The following is a 20,643-nucleotide window of genomic DNA, read 5'->3' as shown; positions in this document are numbered from 1 at the left end:
ACGGAGGTGCTCGGATATAGACATGGTGGTGAGGGAGCGGGTGGGACGAGGAGGAAGAAGAGGAGGAGGAAGAGGGATAAGGGGGAGGGGGCCTCTCTTCCTCTGGGGAGGGGTAGGCATAACAGGAGTCCGACCAATTGGAAGACGCGTCGTCCGAGCTGCAACGATAAGAACGTCAAGAGGTTTCATGGGGAACTGAGCTGGTGGTCAAATGTTAATGTTTGACAGTGGATGCGATGATCATTGGGGCGTGGAGGGGAAAGTCCAGTGGGGAATTCTGGGTGTGTGGGTGCTCATTCAGTAGCTGTGAGGGAGGAAATTAGTGCCATTCTAATTTTTACACTGTGATGTTACGAAGGTGGGGAGGACTTAAACGAGAACAGCAAAAGCTAAACAAAAACATTTGGCTCAGAACCATTCTTAGGCATTTTCAAATGCATGCATTCCATCAACTGCCGTATCTGTTGCAAGCGAGGCATGCATGCCTAGCAACAATGCGTTGTCACAGCTGCTGAATGACACCTCAAAACAATGTCAAAAAGGCATGAACGACATGCACATGCAGCACGTCCTAGAAAGCTTGAGCTCTAACACTGAACTCGTCATTTTCTTTTCTAGAATTGCACTTTTTGGCCTACACAACACCGCCTGGGACATTTTTGTAAGGTTTCAACCCGATCCAACCCCCCTTGACTGCCAGTATACAATCAAAGTTGCACACTGTATTTCTGAAACTATAAATCATGTGAACAAAATATGCATGGTGCTAGCCTACTAGCAGTATGCATACGAAGTTTTCCGATGATCTGTCCAGTCCAGATTATTTCCGGACAAAAACACACAGACACACAAAGACACAGTCACAGTAACCCTCTTACAGTATAGACAGCCAGCCTCCTGCAGAGCCACGCCGTATAAAAAGAAGACCTCCCAGTGAGACACTTCAAAATCAACCAACCTGAAGTGGCAAGGCAATATGAAGAGAACTATAGGCAAAACATTAATGACACCACCAAGAGCTTTACTGCACAATAAGTGACGCTTACAAATAACAACGCTGACTTAAAGAACAGTTGGAAAGTCAGGGGTATAGTTCATAAGGACATGCGTCGAGAGATGCAAATTAACAACGTGTGGGGGGCGGGGTGGGGGGTGTGTTACAGACAGGTAAACGGGTTGAAGCGCAGAAAGACAACGCCGCTGTGGCAGGTCAGTCGCAGCGGCACTGTGAGGGAGCAGCACACTGGGAGGGGGGAGGGGGTATGGTGGAGGGGGGCAAGCGGAGGACAGGGCACCAACCGCGGCCTTACCTGGCTCGGTCACTGCTGCTAGCGGGAGGAGGGGTGGGGGAGGGGGACGCCGAGAGCTCCCCCGCCGCCTGCTCGGGAGCGAGCGCGTCATTGTTGGGCGGGGCGGGGGGCTGAACGCTCGGAGGCGTGGAGGTGGATTTGCGGGACGCAGACGACGAGCCCCTGCGTGACACCCAAGTCGTGTCCATCACCCTCACACCCATGCTGCATTGGGGGGAGGGGGGAACAGAGATCAACAGCCAAGTCAAGTTCAGGGCCGAGTGTGGTGGTCACATGGGTTTGGGTGCATGGGCGTGGGTGGGTCAGGTGTCGAACACTAGTACACACGGAGCGTCTGGGACGGAGTCGCTTAACTAAGGATCAGCCTTACTCTCCCTTATAGGTGCTGGCCTTCACTAAAACCATGCCCAAACCCGAGCCCAGGTCAGCAGCTGGGGAAAACATCACACTACTCATGGCACAGAGCCTTGTGTATGGTTGAAATTAGGCTCTACAGCAGCGAATGTCAAGGACAGAACACCAACACAGTAAATTTACAGGATAACTGCCCTTTCTCTTTTCATGTTTTGATGGGGTATTCATGTGATATGCAGCTTATTCTTTAGCCTGAGAATAATCGCACTAAGCACTAAATATAGCAAGTTTCTGGTTAGAGAAACAGAAATCACAGGAAGAAATCAGAAATCAGGCAATCACAGGAAAACAGGAATCGTCCAAAACAATCTATGTACATGGTTGTCTCTAAATGAAAGCAACAAAATGCTTTTGTATCAACGGCTTGGTGTTTGAACTCATCAAAACATGTGTATCCAGTGACATTGAAAAGATGCTGGTTAAGCAAACGAGATAGAAAGGCCTGCTTTGTTCCCACGGGAGACTTGACAACCAGCCATTCACCTCCACTCTGTCACCCCGCTGTTGGGAAACCCTGAACTACCGGTGTCAAAGTGTGTCACTTCCAACAGTGAGCAGACCTGAATGGAATACTAAAGAGACAAAATGACAAAAGAGACAGTTTCTTTCAACGTGCGGGCTGAGACAACAACACCGGTGAAAAGGCGGCAAGTGGGTTTGGAGAAAAGTCAAGAAAATAAGTACAGTACCTTTGTATCTTCCTAATGCTGCTGCGTTTGTGTCAGAACAGAGACAAGCAGAAATGAGCAGAGGAATACAGATCATGAGAAAGTGCTGTGCCCTCGCCCACACAGAGCGTCTTTATTAAAGTGTCGGTGGGAGTTTGGCAGGTCGCATTTATGAGCTCTGAAAGCTAAGATGGTGAGGCAGGCAGCGGGGAGTGGGATGCAAGGTTGATGTTACACCAATGTTGGTGACCAATCGAATTATGTGACACCAGGAGTCACGGTTGGGAATTCTCCGCAAATCCGAGGAATAACATAATACATAATATTATATCTAATATAATATAGGTCACACATTTTGGCGCAACACTGGGCTGGCAGGCTGCTGGTGTTGGTGGGGAGGGGTGTGAGTCATGCTGACGGTAATGAGGAGAGGGATCTGAGGGGTGAAAATGTGCCTTCCCAAAGGTGCGTCAAGCACATCCTGCCCAGCAAGCAAATTATCGCTCCATTTAGTGCTAATTAGGTCAAAGTTTCCCGGTGGATCCCAGAAATCCACCCCACATCCTCAGAAAATAAGACAAATGTAGAATAAATTACTTTATTCTAAAGCTTTAGTTAACACAAGTGGTTGCCTGCAGTGTTGTGATAAATGTCCCTCAAGTTATTTTAACATTTGATAGCCGCGCAACACACTTTATGGAGCAAGAGAGAGCGAGAGAGAGAGAGAGAGAGAGAGAGAGAGAGAGAGAGAGAGAGAGAGAGAGAGAGAGAGAGAGAGAGAGAGACAGACAGAGAGAGAGAGAGAGAGAGGGAGAGATATTCACAAATTAATAATCCCTACAGGTTTATGTACTGTACTTGACACCAAGTACTGGATGTCTTGCTGTTGTCACCACAGACTGTCAGATGTTTATACTCAGTATAATATACACAAAACAGTCAAATTAACTGTTTGATGTCTGATCCAAGCAGACACAGAGTGACATTACGTCTAGTCTACTTTCCATTTCCCGCAACTGAAATAAAGTGGTGCTGACTGGCTGCAGTTGCTAAGAGCATTACATCTTCATGAATCTGAATCTAGAAAACGATGTGCACTAAAAAGTCAATGTAATGTGCAGTAATGTAATGTGCACTATCCCAAAGTAAAATATCACTTTAGGATGTGTTTTATTTATGACCAAGCAAGAAAACTATTGTAAACAAAAAAAAAGCAAAAACAAAAAAAGCAAAACACTTCAGTCTGAACTCAGTCAGAGCGGAAGAGTATGTGTTTCTAATGAAAGGCAAGCTCTATTGATTGGGGCTTACACAGACCCAGGCAGCTTTAATTAGCCAGGCTTACTTGGTCCCAGTGCTGCTGGGCTCAGCCTGACTATTCTGCAGGGCAGGGCCTGATAAGACCAAGGGCCTATTAAAGAACACAGAGAGAGAGAGTGACAGAGAGAGACACAGAGAGAGAGAGAGAGAGATATGCCGAGATAGAGACAGAGTGAATGAGTCACACACACACACACACACACACACACACACACACACACACACACACACACACACACACACACACACACACAAGATGACAGATCGAGACAGAATGGTTTCACTTAGCAAATCCTAAAAAAAATTCTTCACGATGTCCAGATTTCCCAGTATATCACGGTATAAACCTCCCTACCATGTCCCATTTCTTTTTGCTATTCTCTCTCACTCCAGGCTCACTCACTAAGAAGGAAGGAGGAATGTGATATTGTCTTTGTCCCTCCAACGGTCCAACGGGCAAAATCCAAACTCCTCACCAAATTCAATTCCTGCGCCAATCTGTGAGCAGAAGTCCATTCTCTCTCACTTTCACTGTACATGCATGCACCGATGCACGTAACTCTGAAATTAGGCAGAATTGCAAGTTTCCTTCCCCCACCCCCCCCCCCCCCATTTAGAATAAGCCCACAGCTAATATGTCAGCACAGCAGTCTTAATTTGTTTAATTATGAACAAGAAAAACATTTAGAGTGTCTGTTTAGGATTGGTGTTGAATGAGGGAATAAGTGCATCGAGGGTGCAGAGTCAATGAGATGGTTGAAATGAAAATGCTAAAGATAATTAAGTTGTACACACATGCCGGAATGTCTAGGACTGACTGAATAACAAGCTTCTAGTTCCTATGCGACTACCATACAATACTATACTACACTCTTAATTGATCCGTGGACATAACTTGTACATCATTTGTTTTCATGTTGTAAGTGACGTAATTCTCTAAGAGTTGTGGCCACATTTTCTTTCTTCTCTGAAATGTGAAAGGAGAAACACGTCACGAAACACTAATGCGTGTCCACGTCCCAGACTGAAAGACTGAATCATTGTGTGGCTCTCTTACCCGTCCTTTTTATAGAACTCCAGCATCATGTTGTCGGTGGCGACGCTGAGTGGCCTTCGGCTCTGGTCGTTCTGCCTGCGTTCGGTCTGGTCCAAGTCCGGTGATGGCATGGTGTTGTAGTTGGCATTGTGGTTGGTGTGCACGGGACTGCCATAGTTGCCCGTGACATTAAACTCGATCTCTGACAAAAATAAATGAATAAATGTAATGATATTTCTGCAAAGAAATTGACAGCTGCCTTCATAATGTTTCAAACTTGAAAAGCAATACCGTGTCAAATGTATGAATTTGCTGCTCTCTAAAGGTTAAAAATGACATGAGGGTAACTTTGTACACAGTGATGTAAGAACACAATTGTAGCTAATACATATCATATTGTGTGTTAGATTTGTCAATGAACAAGCATTGACAATAGTGAATAGTATTGTATACATTAACTGCTCATTGGCACAAGTAAATGCAGTGTCAGGATTAACATGTTACAAAGTAACGCAATTACTTTTGTGGTAACCAGTAACATAACTATTGGGCGTCAAATTATTAGGTAGCCATGGCTGAATGGGTAGAGAGGCTATCTGGGAAACTTTTGCCGCTGCACTTCCGGTCACCAGCCGACTCATTGCTCACGGTCGTGATTTTGTAGGAAACAAAAAAGGTTCTTTAAACCATACTATTTCATTTGATTATTTGATGTCGTGGTTTTTCATAGTTTGTATTATTTGCGTGGCGACGTTGACATGATGACATTAAGTTAAAAACGTCAAAATGTCCTTTAAAAAACGGCAGCTCTTCCAGTTGTGTTCCACTAATCGACTCTCACTGCTCACGCACTGACCACTGACTCTCCCACCCAGGAACATAATCTGTGCTCTCATCTCTCCCTCTCTCTCACGCACAGTATCAGTATCATCATACTATGTACCTCTCTCCCTCTCTCCCTCTCTCCCACTCTCTCACACACAGTATCTGTATCATCATACTACCTCTCTCTTTCTCTCATTCTCACACACACACACACACGTAGGTCGAGAGGTAGCTATGACGACGCAGCTATTGCACGTGCACGTGTGAAAGAGAGAGAGAGAGAGAGAGATGAGAGCGCATGAGAGCGAGGTGGGAGAGAGACAGTCAGTCAGTGGTCAGTGCGTGAGCAGTGAGAGTGGGTGACTGGAAGGCAGCAGCGTAGCTGGAAGAGCTGCCGTTTTTAAAAGGAGATTTTGACGTTTTTAACTCATGTCATCGTGTCAACATCGCCACACAAATAATACAAACTGTGAAAAACCACGACTAACCACGAATAATCAAATGAAATAGTGTGGTTTAAACTAAAGAACTTTTACAAAATCATCGACCGTACGTCCACCAGCAATGAGTCGGCTGCCGACCAGAAGTGCAGCGGCGGGCCAAAACTGAACGCGGAAGGGTTGTATGCATAATTGCATATAGCCCATTAAGCAAGTACTGTAACAAGTCCAAGAATAAGTGGACTTGGCAACACTGGCAGTAAGATGGGCAGAAGTGATCCATCCCTCTCGTTGCCTTGATGACTTATCCTCACCTCCAGGGAAGAACCAGTCGGCATGCTGGATGATGGGCTCAATGATGCCAACGATCTGCAGGGACACGGTCGTCATCATCTCTGTGATGTTCCTGCGGGGAGAGACGGGCGGGTGGAAATATAGAGGAGACACGCACGACAGCCTGGGGTGAAATTGGGCCGGCCAGGATTTGGAGAATTAAAAGGCTGAGACACGGACATTTCCCTCGAAAATGTTACAGTTTAAATGAGAAAATTAAAAGCTCCAATTTGAAAACCGAGGACATTAAAAATACTAATTAAAAGTTGGCCAATGGTAAAAGGGGCTTGGAGATTTACATGGGATTATGAGAGTCTCCTTCACCCCTCAGCTACTTAGTTCATCATAGTTTATCACTAATGGGAAACACAGTTGGAGTTTTACAGAAGTCTCCGAGCAGCGTGCACCACCCAGCGATATTCAATTTAATTTCTTAAAGACATATTGGAGAGTAGTAGTCACCAGACAAATCTGCCAGTACAAAAAATTGTCCTCGGCAGAAACCCTATAACTAAAGAAATACATTGCATGGATGCACCTGGGACGTATCCTCATCCTCAGTGATGTTTCCTGAGGTCAACAGGGTTTCGGGTCTACCAACATCATACCACTCAGGCGACCCAGCCGGGTCTTGATCAAATCCCGATTTACGTCCCAGTAGCTACCCTCGATCAGTCCATCAGGGAATGAGCAAGGCCACACAATCCGTTGCTCCGGAACTACTCTGCCGGGACTGGGAGAACCAAATTCTGGCGCGTGGAAGGACTAGGCTCTATCTATGGGTTGACTCCCTGTCCGGGCCCCTCCTACGTCTCACCAGGTCCACTCCTGCTCTCAGCAGGCCCAGGACCTGTGCGTTGCACCAGACTACCAGCACCAGGCACTCCATTCAGGAGTGGTGGATTATAATGGCCCTCCTAAAGGCCTCACCGAACACTTTATCAATTTTCAACATTATTTCCTATTTTTTGGGGGTCATAGTGGCATATCTATAGCCTGGCGCATCCAGACTCATAGCGAGGATTCACTGACGCTTCATGCGGGGAGGAATCCTGGCCGCACCAGGCTAGCATATCTACAACACCAGCCTAGTTTACTACCTCCACCACCCAATGACGTATTTTCTTTGACATCACTGGGCACCGGTGGAAGAACTACAAGCAGTGCTTCGAAAGTAACTGCAGAACCGCATGAACGAAAGTAACCCAAGCAACTCATGAAACATTTGGATGTTCAGACTTCTTCACGTTCCCCCTGCAGCGAGTCTCGCAGCTACAGTCTATAATTGGCTGTAAAACCTGGTTTATACTGCGTAAGACGAGCCATGGCTCATGGCTCACAGCTCTGGGCGTTTATGCTCAATACATCAGCTCACTAACAAGTGTCCTGGGTCCATGACATAACGATGTGATCCGGGTAGACATTTCAGGAGGTAGGAGACAAATGCCTCATAGATCAATGAGACAAAAAGTCTTTACAGCAATGGTGGGAAGTAACTATGAAGTACATTTAATCAAGTACTGTAACATTTTGAGGTACAGATGTCCCAACCCTTCAGGCTTTTCCTGTACATTTCCTGCATTTATTTCCTGGAAGTATTTGTTTCCCAAGGTTCTTTTCACTGCATAGCCTTGCTAATTCTTCTCTTTTGTTACTGAAAACAAGTGTCCCTTTTCGACACTTCTATTCATTGGAGAAGAAAAAAAGGAATCTGAATAGCATTAACATAACAACAACACCTTTGCAAATGCCCTCTTTTCTCACTGACAATGTTCTGACAACTTACTGACAATCAACTGTCTTGCGAATGGCATGACGTGTGAAGTTCTCAAATGGCACATCATCTGTACTTTTACTTTACTGGAGTATTTCCAATTTCCAATACTTTTACTTCTACTCCACTACATCTCAAATCCAAATATGGTACTTTTACTCAGTCTTAAGATATATTTTTGTGAGCGGAAATGACGAACAGATGATAGCTTACTGTCTCGGATACCGGGAGGTGTAGTTCCAAACTCTATATATAGCAGCGGTTCCCACACTTTTTTGGCCATGCACCCCCTGTTACCACCTGACCTAGCTGACGCACCCCCCCCCCCCAACACTCAGTCTCATTGTATTTGGCCGAAAATTATACATCTTTCAATATGATTAAGGCAAATAATCACAGATATCACTGCACTGAGAGACATGCAACTGCTGTATACTCCCGCTCCTGTATACTCCCACAGCTCTATACATCTCCTTAGAACAGTGTTTTACCGGATTTTGCCCTTTGTGTTAAATAACAACATAAAACCGCAATTACCCGTTTCATGTCACACACCCCCTAGAGGGCGTTCGCGCACCACAGTTTGGGAACCCCTGCTATATAGCATTCGGACATTGTGGAAACGTTGTCTGGCTACGTGTGAGGTGAGGTGTCCTCTACAATGACGAGGCCTAAATTCCTCAATGGCTTAAGGAGAACATCTCCACTGCAGATGTGCTGCTAGTTACGTTGTATAACACCATAGAGATTGGCTAACATTTTATTCAATTACATTTAAGTTACGGATTGCAACTTTAACAAGTCTGATTTTTCATTTGTGTTGATGTTTTAGGTACCTGGGTTAGGGTTAAAATGTATCTTGTAGCCCTTTATATAAGTTGACTTGATAACTGCTATGCCTGCTATAACCCAATGGAAATGACAAAACAAATGAAATATATAAATGGAAAAAAGAAAAGAAAATGCTTTGTTATTTGCACATCGCTGAGCAAGGATACTAATGAAAGCGGTTTCATTATTACACATAAAAGAGTGCACTGGCTTTTCTTTGATTACAACAGAATATACAGTTGACTTCAAGTATGTTTTTTTGCATACTTTTTAAGCAAGCTCTGTGGGATCCTCTCCCCGTAGAATGATACTGGTGTAGATCAGTGGTTCCCAAAGTGGGGTCCGGGGACCCCCATGGGGTCCTTGAGGGAGTTCCAGGGGGTCCCCAGCTAATTGATAGTTTGGAACCAAATGGACCTTTATGGGTCTGTAACTCTGAGACGGGTCCATTTGGTTCCATTTGTACACTCTCAGAGTTAAATTAACATTGATTTTACAATATAAATTGGGGGTCCCAGAGATAGAAATGCCATTAAATGGGGGTCCGTAGCCTAATTCATGTCAAACTGGGGGTCCTTGACATTAAACGTTGAGAGTTACTGCTAGAGCCGTAAAAATCTTCTCTTATGGGGGTCCGTGGCGTATCTCTTCAAATGGGGGTCCGCGAACTAATAAGTGCCAATTTGGGGGTCTTTGACAAGAAACTGTTTGGGAACCACTGGTGTAGATTGTGTGTAACAGCATTAACTATGGACCTACCCTTCATTGTTCATCCACAGCAGGTTGGGGCCGAGGACGATGGCGATGTTTCCAGGGCTCATCTTATTTGCATCCTGGTCATCTTCCAGCTTGGCAAGGAATTTGATCAAATACCTGTTAAAAACAGTGTGCATAAATTTGCATGTATTTCAAGGAAAAAAAGCAAGTAGCACCTTTTTAAATGGTATGTTCATTTTGGTGGTCTTCTTTGGTTGTCTGGATGTGTTCTTTCTTTAATGCCGCTAGTATGACGGTGTTACATATGTGGAATTTATGGAATTTCTTTAGTTTTCATTTTATTCGTGAAATTCTTTTAAAGAATAGTTTGAACTTTTTTTATGTATGAAATCATTTTTATTTATTTGTACAAAAAAAGAAACAGAAAGGGAAGGAGTGCAGGCAGGAATAGAGGAGCAGGACTAGTGTTATGCTGTAACTATCGCTTATTTTCTTTCTTTCTTTCTTCTATTTTTAAAGATATGTTTTTGGGCTTTTGTACAGTAGGTACCCTCTTGTAAACAAGTGTAATGCTTTATTGGGTCGTCCACTCACAGCTAACAGTCTTTGTATTGTTGTGCTTGAATTGTACTGTAATTCTGCAAACTGTTAATAAATATTTCAATCAATCAATCAATCAGGTTGACAGGAAACAGGGAGAGAGATGGGGGAGAAGACACGCAGCAACGGTCGTCGGGATCGGGACTGTTGCACCCTCAGCAGGAGTTGAAATAGAGAAGCGGTGACTCACTTGAAGTTGCTGCCGTTGGCTGGGGGCAGCTTTTCACATGTTGTGAGGAGGGCCTGCAGTCTCTTGTCCTGGTCTTGAATGCTGCACATCACAAAATATGTAATTTTCACACAACAGAACTATATGGGGACAGGAGGGGGATGATGCATTGAAGGGTTTCTGGAAAAACAACTATATATACCAAGGAAGAGATTGAAATGGCAGCATGGGGTGGGAGGGTGAGAGAGGCGGCAGCTGTGTGTGTGTGTGTGTGTGTGTGTGTGTGTGTGTGTGTGTGTGTGTGTGTGCGTGTGCGTGTGCGTGTGCGTGTGTGTGTGTGTGTGTGTGTATGCGCTTTCTTGGGGTTAAAGGTCAGCTAGCCTAAGATTGATGAGAAATCCCACCATTACCAATAATCTGGTATTTTTATCTGTGGAAGAGGGATTGTCAACACACAGACACACACATATTAACTTTATTTTTTCATTGTTGATCTCTCCATTTTCTGTTATTATTTTAAAGCACATTGAGTCATATAAAATGTTCTACACAAATAACTTTGACTTGACACACACCATGCACATGCACACGCACAGCAAAGACAAATGTAGTGCACATAAATAAAAGATACTGACTTGGAAGCCTGAATCCACTCATTGTAGAGTTCAAATGTCATCAGTGGCTCTGGGAGCTCCCGCAGGTAGGACTTCAAAGCACCTGGAAAGAACAAGATAAAAGCAAAATGAGATAGAGAGAGAGAGAGAGAGAGAGAGAGAGTGTGTGTGTGTGTGTGTGTGTGTGTGTGTGTGTGTGTGCGTATTGTAAATCGCTCTGGATTAAGAGCGTCTGCTATAATATAATTTAGGCATATTATGCCTAAATTGTAAATTGTGTGCGCGTGTGTGTGTGTGTGTGCATGTGTGCGATGTGCATGGCGTGCATGTGTGTGTTTGTGTGTGTGTGTGTGTGCGCGCGCTATAAGGTGACAGACAGGAAGAAATGAGGAAAGTGCTTTCACAGAAGCACAAAACGTGGCCAGGATGAAATTGCAGAAGCAACAGGATCAACCATGCATCTGTGACCTTATATTAGCGGCTTGAAGCCTGGATGGAGAATGAAGTGAATGGAATATATTATGTTAGAAGATGTATCCCTCTGACCTAATGGCCTATACTGTACTTGTAATGTCACTATCATTACTGAGCCTAAATGGACTACTATATCTCTGCTGTCGGGAAGACACCACCTAACACCTAACACCACCTAACCAGGTTTCAGGAAATTAAGAAAACCATATCTTTTTAAAAACAAAGCAATACTGCTTCATCAAAGTTGGTGTTGTGACATTATATATTGTCAATTACTTGCATGAGAGGGGGAGAGGTGGTTGCTTTAGCAGACAGTTTGAGGGGCCAATGGGTTTTGTCCAAAGCTTTTTTTTACTACTTTCCATTGGTTCAATATGTTCGAAACACCACACAGACATAAAGGGTGTTCAATAGCACTGATTTATGCAAAAAGGCAGCATAAAGCCTAATTCAGCAGGGTCTCTTTCTAAAACCGAATTTATTTTTTAGCTAAAAGAAGAAGAAGAAGAAAAAAGCAACAACAGTGACACATTTCAGTTGGTGACACTGTCGTACAAGTATAATAAATTAGTCCTTTGGGGTGTCCAGTTAGACTATCTCAAATGCGTTAGCATTTGCAAACCAACCTGCAATTAAGATATTTGCTTGGCACTCGTTAAGCCAAAACGTCTTCTAAATCTGAAAATTTCTGAAAAATGTTTCTATGTCAGTACTTCTCAAACTATTTCATGTCAAGGACCCCAAAAATTATATGTAATTGGTCACCGACCATCATCTGAAAATATGTTATTCCAGGGACCCCCCAGAGGCAAAGATTTGAGTTAAAAACGTTAATATGCTATTTTTCAGTAGCTAAAGTATATAACCTAGTCCTTAAAACACCATAAAGGGGTTCCCGTCCTGAATGGGTAGCGTGCGTCCATGCGCCGTCAAACTGTTCTGGTGCTGGAGGGTTAAGAAAGCACAGGGAATTAGTTTCTAACAGCACTTAAATCCTGATGTGTTGGCTTGGCAGTGTAATTTTCCAGTGGTGATGATGTCCTCTGCCTCATCTTCTCTCTCTCTCTCTCCGTATCTCTCCCCCCCTCTCTCTCTCTTTCTCTCTCTCTCTCTCTCTCTCTCTCTCTTTCTCTCTCTCTCTCTCTCTCTCTCTCTCTCTCTCTCTCTCTGGTCTGCTGTGTTTATTTCCCCCGGGGGAACTCGTGGGACGGATGACAAACGAGGAAGCCCGGAGATCCCTCACAAGAATGAGTGTCGAGGACACTATGATAACCGTGCTACCATCCTATGTGTGTGTGCGTGCGTGTGCGTATGTGCGTGTGTGTGTGTGTGTGTGGGTGTGTGTGTGTGTGTCTGTAGGCATGTTCCTAGTGGCTGGGCCAAATAAACACATTAAACTCAGAGCAATAAATGGCTACCTCGGGGGGGGGGGGGGGGAGCCGGGCTAATTAGCTGCGGTGCTATCGGCATCTTGACTGTGATGTGTTCGGACAGAGTCATTGTTTGACATGGTCCGGTACACCCCCCCCCCCCCCCCCCCCCCCCCCCCCCCCCCCCTCCACCCCTCTCTCCCTCCCTGGTGGTCGCTTACAAATTAGATTTGCAAATAGTGCTGGCCCTGGATGAGCGACTCACACTGCTTAGTATGAGACAGTCTCCGAAAAGATGCATCTCTCTCTCAGCACTCTCTCCCTTTCTCTGGTTCTGGTCTTTCCACACAACTCAAGTTGTGTGAACAATTACAATTTACAATTTAGGCATTTAGCAAGTGTAAACTCTAATGACGAAAAGTCCACCCTCTCGTGTAGTATGCCGGGAGGTAGTATTGCTTGAATAAAAGCAATTACGTGCTTTATGAATGTTTCAGACCACAGAAACGTTTATTTACAGTTGTCACGTCTGGGACTCGGTACCTCCCGGCACCACAAATTGTCTGGTGCCACCGGGCACTAGCTCAAATGCATTATTAATTACGGTATCTTTAGAACCTAAATGATGAGACTCTCAGCAATGTCATCTGCTATGATGAATGTGAGTGTGTTGAATTTTGGATGGATATTGATTGTACGCAGTGTGTACACACGCTGTTATGAGCCTGCATATATGGACACATCTGAAAAATGCACTCATTAGCAGGAAAATACTGCACCAGGACTTTTTGTTGGTCAATGACACCATCACTTTCTCTTTCTGCTGCCTAAATATAGCAATGCACCAACAATGGGCCAGGCCAGGCCACACCAGACCAACACACAGATGGGAACACAGAAGGGCTCAAGTACATTTGCTACTTACACGTTCTGTAAGTAGCAAAATTACAACTGCATTGGTCAGAAACTACCAATGATAATTGCGCTGCATGCACGCTTTGCGCCAGGGTCAACATAAGAATTATTTAGACAAACTAGGCTCGGTATCCAAATTTGAGGACACATGGGGCCCCTTCCTCGCACTAGTAAATGACTTGCAGTTCCAAGCAATTCCAGATTGAATGAGTTTAATCCTGGATCTGAGCATGCTACTGTAGATTCCCGACACGGCTGGGTTGTTCAGTATATTTATTATTAGGATGCGCTGCCACGTCCATTATGTTTTGGAAGGGTGACCAATGACCATGCCATGTTGTCTTGTCTTGTCTTGTCTTGTCGTACGTTTGTCTTGTTTTTGTTTCAAAACTTGATTCAGGTTATGTTGTTTGTATCAGTGTCGCTTCCATGTTAGCATAGGACTATGCAACTTTTTATTTTATTTTCTTATTTTTATTTTATGCTACCACAATATTTTGTGTATGGACTCACAACATTGTGTTATCTTTGATATGTTTCATATTGGTGTGTCACATATACTGTCATTTGATTTACTGTATACCCTGAATCTTGAATAAACAAAACAGTGAAAAAAATAATTATTTCGACAAACTGCAGTATGAGTCTATATGGCCACTTTTCCCGATTATCCTATTTTATTAGGATTTTATTTTTCTCTATTTCATTAAGCTTTTTCAGCAGCTTAATAAAAAGCAAAGCATTGCATAAGTTACATAGGTAGAACAAAATAATAGAGTAAAGACAGAGGTGGCAAACATACTAAGAAAAACATACTAGACTTTAAAATTCTGTTCAGAGTGTTCAGAGAGTGTTGCAAAAGAGACAAAAAACAACATAGTCAACCTAACATCAGCTCTAATCTAATCTTCTGCATCTTAACTGTGCCTTACAAGTGACTGATAAATTAACCTTTAGCAGAGACTGCGTTTTCCTCTACCAGTGTAACTACATGTTTCAGAAATATGATGAGGGCTATTAGATGAAAAGATGGTGGTATTTTTGTGGTGCTGGGGGGTGGAATGTGTAGGGTGGGCTGCTGCCAAGTCAGTGGCATTCTCAATCAAGACCTCGATTCCCACGACTGCACGAGACTGAGACGACGGCAGCAGATGTTTCAATTAAGCATGAAGAGGAGGCGGGAAGCTGTAATTTATGCAAAACTAGCATTATGCAAATCAAATTTTCCTAACGACCAACAGGTGGTCCTTGAGAACTCTGCCCCCGTTGCAGGGTAGATTGAGATTGCTATCTGTCGCCACGGTGACAAATTAAATGGAGAAGGAGGGCCTGTGCGTGCATGGCCTGTTCCACAGTGATGTCGGTGACTCACCTGCAATGGCGTGCGGGTCTGCCGAGTACTCTTGGACGTCCAACACGCCACAGTCTAAAGACGCCTTGAGCTTCTTCAACTTGGAGGCTGAGGGAGCGACTCTGAACAGGCCCTGAGAAGAGGTCATTAATGTGAGAGTGAGTGATAGAGAGAGAGAGAGAGCAGGGATGATACTGTAAGTGACATACATGGTCATACAATAGATTCAAACGCAAGTTTAATAATGTCTATCCAACACTACTGTAAATGGGTGAATCCATAAATTATAAACGCATACTGAATAAACATTTAACATACTGTAAGTCTGCACATCAAATGTCATTTATTTACCTTCCATAACCTGAAACCAATCCGAAACCTTTTAAGTTCTGTGGTGGTTTATTGCTCATTTCCCTTATAACGAGAACCACTCCTGAATGGGGAGATAGTACGCCATATTTGCTACGCCAGCTGCTATACGCCAGCTTGTAAATCTGCTATGTTTACTAGTTTAGCAAAAAAAAAAAGAGTATAAGTTCTGGGTTACTACCTTCTTAGTAGGTCCCAAATTGTCTCAGAATGTTATCTGAAAACGGAACCATAGCATATGGAAACAAATCCAGAACTCTGAAATATGTGTCACTGTACAGTTCACTGTTCTTATAGTCAAAAAGAGCTATTAACCCATTTAGACCTGAGAAATTATTCTACAAATGTCTTCTAAATCCTGACAGTTTTCTGAAAAACCTATGTTTCTATGTCGGGACCCCTAGAATTATCTGTATTTGGCCTCTGAAAGAATATATATCCAAAGATTTGCCCCACATTTTCGCGATTAAAAAGAAATAGCAGACCTACAAGCTTGTAGCGCGGCACCCAGTGCCGCGCTATGAGCTTGTAGATCTGCTATTTTTCAACAGCTGCTAAAGTATAACATAATGTGTAAAACACCAAAAGGGTGTACCCATCTAGAATGGGTTAATAAATAATGATTATAAGTGGAGATATTTACATTTATATGACCATATCACACTAATATGAATAATTTAAACACAATTATGCAAGACAGTTGCAGCTGCCAAATGCAGGACTGCTGACAAAACGATCACTGTGTGTGAATGCATAAACAGGCTTATAATATCACTACCCCATCATTAATCTGACTATACTTACACTTGTGTTTATTCCATTAAATGACCTTAGATGTAGCCTATGCTGTAGCAGAACTCAGTGACAGTAGGCTATGTTTATAGGAGTAGTTCACCCTGATATTGATATTTTCTATCAATTACACACCACATGAAGCCTTGAATTCATGGGAGATTTGTTTCGTTTTTGTCGCATTCCTCAGCCAATAATTTGATGACTTGCAAGTCAATTGAGTCTCCTCCACCAGTAGACAATAAGTAATCTTTGAACTACTACTTTATGGCTTGTTTAAAGTCGCTAAATATAAGTTGCCCTATACAAAATGTAATCCCATTACTGAACTTATATTTATATGAATGCTGAAGTGTTGCACACGCAATGACGAAGTCTATTGTTCTAGATGGAGAGAGAGAGAGAGAGAGAGAGAGAGAGATTGTTTCGTTATTTAACCCATTTTGGGGCGGGAACCCCTTTTGGTGTTAGCATTATGTTATGCTTTAGCAGCTATTGAAAAATAGCAGATCTACAAGCTCATAGTGCGCCACTCGGTAGTGCGCTATGAGCTTGTAGGTCTGCTATTTTTTGAAAAATTGCGAAAAATGTGCCTCAAATCTTTGAATATATATTATTACAGAGTGAACATTTTAACTCAAATCTTTGCTTCCGGGGAGGTCCCTGGAACATCATATTTTCAGATGGAGGTCGGTGGCCAATTACATTTAATTTTTGACATGAAATATTGAGCACCTCTGACATTTCAAAACATTTCAGAAAACTGTCAGTATTTTGAAGACTTTTCTTTTAATTTCGACGTCAGGCCTAAACGGGTTAATATCTGTAGGATACAAAAAGTGGTATTAGTGCTTTAATCAATCTAAGTTGTAGAACTATGTTGGCACTGGGGATACAAAAGCATAGATAATTCCCTCCCTTCAACAATAATCTATACTCTCATTAAAAAACGTGTTTTTGTTTGTTTCTTTTGGCCGTGATGCGTGCACTGACCTCCACAGTAATCGAAACATAATGATTGGTCAGTGTGGGTTTACACACGCATTGATCTGTTGCGTGCAGCATGAATGACTCAAACCCTGAGACACAGGGTAAGGAAGGGCTACACCTGAAGTTACTAAGCCAACCCCCAAATCTAGCTTCATAAGACCAGGAAATGTCGGTAAGTTTCCCTTGAAAATTCTGTCCGAAAAATTTACAATGTTTGGTGCACTTGATATCGGGCTAAGAAGTGAACACGAACCGAAACAAATGAAAAATACAACAATATTGCAACTTCATCACCGAATTGCACCAAGTCTACGAAACTATAGGTCTGAACTATCTGAGCTGAACTGCCCCCAGTAAACACCTTTGAGTTTGTCCAACTATATATACATTTGAGCCGGTAACAAGTTGTGAGTGAACATTTCGTGCACAGTTCAGTTCAGCAAGTCATAGACGGTGACTCACGCTGAGCATGCAGAAGCGCTGCATACGTCACCGACCCTACCCATGCGTTTTCAACCTAGCTCCGTGGTTATCCCCTTTCCGTGATGCGATGGCCCGAGAATATACAGGGACAGCGGACACACGACATTCACAAGAGAAACAACAAGCACACAGCCGTCCCAGCGCGGAAAACACGCGGTCAGTGGGCACAGGCAAAGTGTGTGTGTGTGTCTCACTCGGTTCGCACTGCGACACAAATTCGTTTGGCGTTAGACGTGCGGCGGGTCGAGCTTCTAGTTGCGGCCGTAGGTCGCAGATTACTATGAAAACCTGCAAAACCTGTCAGTCCGCCACGCCACCATATATGGCCATCAGTCCGTCACACCTCGTGACACGTCACGACACCATATAATACATGCTGTCGTGACACACACACACACACACACACACACACACACACACACACACACACACACACACACACTGACCTCCTCCTGCATGCCACATTCCAGCAGCATGGTGACACAAGCCTCGATGGGGAAGGCAATGTCTCTCCCGCTGAGAGCTAAGTGCTCCTCTAGAGGTTTCCCGTAACAGGGCTTCTCCACCCAGGTCTCTGTCAAACACACACACACAAACACAATGAATGCACAGTCATTGGCAAGTCTGTGAAAGGTGTGTGTGTGCGTGCGTGCGTGTGCGTACGTGTATGTGCGCCAAGCATGGACTCACCCTGGTGCGCTTTGATCTGAGGCAGAATAGTCTGTAGCAGCTCTAAAGATTTCCTATGGTACTCTGCCTGGACCTCTATCAACTGCACAGAGACAGAGAGGAAGAGGAGGAGAGAGGAGACGAGAGAGGAGACAAGACGAGTGTGAACAAAATAAAGATGAGAGAGAGTCAAATAATGAGACGAGAAAAGAGAAAATGAAATGAGAGGGAGAACAGAGAGAGAAAACATTTTACAATGGGTACAATGAGAAATATAGAAGTGATAGGAATGAAAAAGAGCGAGAAAGGGAGGCTGTTATATAGCCTATGGATGAACCTGTATATCTATTAGTAGCACAGTATTACAGCATTGTGCTTACTGTCTGGAAGTAGCTTGAATAGTCAATTTCTTTGGCCACAAAACTGTACATATCTGCTGATAGTTGATCCTAAGGGAACACAGACAAGAACATATTTCAAACAAACAAAAACAACAACAACGTCCAATTATTGTTTCCCCAAACTTTTGGAAAAGCATGACACAGAAATGCAACATCTCTCTCCAGCTTAAAACACAGCAATCCACATCTCCCTTATTTGGAGTGATGAAAATGGATCATAATTCATAACGTAGCTTCCCCCCCTGTTCATATGGAGGACCAGGTGGGTCTAATATTTGATGAACAGAAACTGTTTATTCTCATGAGACATCAAATGAAATTACTTTAAATAATAATAATACAGTACTTGGATGTCAGATCAATACACATCCTCAACGTGCTAGCACAGTGATTAACAGTGATAGTCCAGTATGCATTTAATCACAGTAATGATAATCCGACAACTGGAAATAATACAGATATGGCAACAATTTGACTGGCGTGTTTACGTGAACTCTAATGCAATAATGCTTTACATTATTCAGTTAATAGTGGGGTTTCTCTGCAAAGCAAAGCAAAGTTCTTTGTTTACCCAGGGAAGTGGACTAAGCTCAAGATGCTTGTTTACAGCCACACCCTGCTCATAGTAGAACATTTCATGGTAGGGGTTCAATGCCTTGCTCAAGGGCACTTCAGCGGTGGTAATTATAACGTGCCGGTCCGGGGATTCGAACTGGCGACCTTCTGGTATCAAGACCGCTCCGCAAACCGTTCGGCCACCGCTGCCACTGCAAGGACTCTTGGAACACTGAAGCGATTGTTACAAATTCTGAACATGGGATTGCTTTGAGTTTCACATGGATGTTCATATGCGTAATTTCAGGAAGCATAAAAAGAGTCCTTGCATGTCGCTGTGATGTTGTTTATCGTTTACTGTAGCCAGGGTCATTGGTCTCTATCTGTATATATTTGTGACTACTTGAATAACCGGGTAACTGTGAGAGTGTGATCGGTTTATCAGCGTGCAACTGAGCTCAAGTATAAGCAGAAGACTGACTCGACAGATCTCCATGCGGTTGGCGGCCTCCTCCATCTCTTCCCTGTGGTGGTCTGCCTTGGCCCCGATCGGCTGCATGTTACTGGACAGTCCCGAGGACTTGGACGACTGGTAATACCTGGAAACATGACATGACAGCATGGAACAGTGTCGGGACGTTATTATTTGTTCAGCGTTTGTTGTGCGCTTCGCAAAAACGTACGACTTGAGGTTTTCTGTCAGGATCCAAATGTTCGCCTATTATGAAGTGCCCCCAGAATAAGGCTGCCCATGGGTTCATATGGTTCAATTTATCATATCTATGTGTGTCTGCACATCCTCAGAGTCTCTGGGCAGAGAGATAATGTCTACCGCTGCCAGAGTAGCTCACAATTTGGGTCAGCGAAAATAAATAATGGAAAAACCCGACCCAATTGCAGCCTTTCAACCACACACAGCGAGGCAAATCATTTCCAATCACATTTCCCCATTTCACAGCTGATAGAAGCACTGAGATGAGTGTGAGTCAGCACAGAGGGACAGCATGGAGGGCCGTCTCCCATCGTCCAGGGCGCAGTTTTGCAGCGGCATTTTTTCGATGAATTGTGTTTTGATATCAGAACATGGTATCTATACAATGCAACACAAGAGTATGGTTATTGTCGTGTATAGGACTGAGTTGGTAATTATTATTATCATGTTTTGATATATTATATGAGTGTTATGTTCAAAATAATGCTCATTTAGATTTAGCAACTGCCTG

General features: G+C 43.6%; 1 protein-coding gene across 4 annotated transcripts in view; it reads right to left on the bottom strand.

Annotated features, from left to right (window-relative positions):
• Positions 1-20,643, bottom strand: part of LOC310874509 (rho GTPase-activating protein 44-like) — a 91,776-nt gene that overhangs the window by 9,878 nt on the left and 61,255 nt on the right. Inside the window, exons 7-18 of one of the 4 annotated variants that reach the window (XM_083787339.1) lie at positions 19,902-20,019; positions 18,845-18,913; positions 18,486-18,567; positions 18,242-18,369; positions 15,183-15,294; positions 11,073-11,154; positions 10,459-10,539; positions 9,711-9,824; positions 6,328-6,419; positions 4,770-4,950; positions 1,311-1,514; positions 1-158 (exon numbers count right to left, since the gene is read on the bottom strand). The exon at positions 1-158 is cut by the window's left edge and continues 376 nt beyond it. In XM_083787339.1, coding sequence (XP_083643465.1) covers positions 1-158; positions 1,311-1,514; positions 4,770-4,950; positions 6,328-6,419; positions 9,711-9,824; positions 10,459-10,539; positions 11,073-11,154; positions 15,183-15,294; positions 18,242-18,369; positions 18,486-18,567; positions 18,845-18,913; positions 19,902-20,019 — 1,421 coding nt within the window. Of the gene's footprint in view, positions 159-1,310; positions 1,515-4,769; positions 4,951-6,327; positions 6,471-9,710; positions 9,825-10,458; positions 10,540-11,072; positions 11,155-15,182; positions 15,295-18,241; positions 18,370-18,485; positions 18,568-18,844; positions 18,914-19,901; positions 20,020-20,643 lie in introns of all 4 variants that reach the window. The other 3 variants (XM_083787342.1, XM_083787340.1, XM_083787341.1) reach the window with 3 other exon arrangements.

This window comes from Protomyctophum parallelum (genome assembly GCF_964188405.1).
Source record: "Protomyctophum parallelum genome assembly, chromosome: 17".
Lineage (NCBI taxonomy): Eukaryota > Metazoa > Chordata > Actinopteri > Myctophiformes > Myctophidae > Protomyctophum > Protomyctophum parallelum.
Note: the sequence above shows the minus strand (reverse complement) of the source record. Positions and strands in the feature narration are given on the sequence as shown.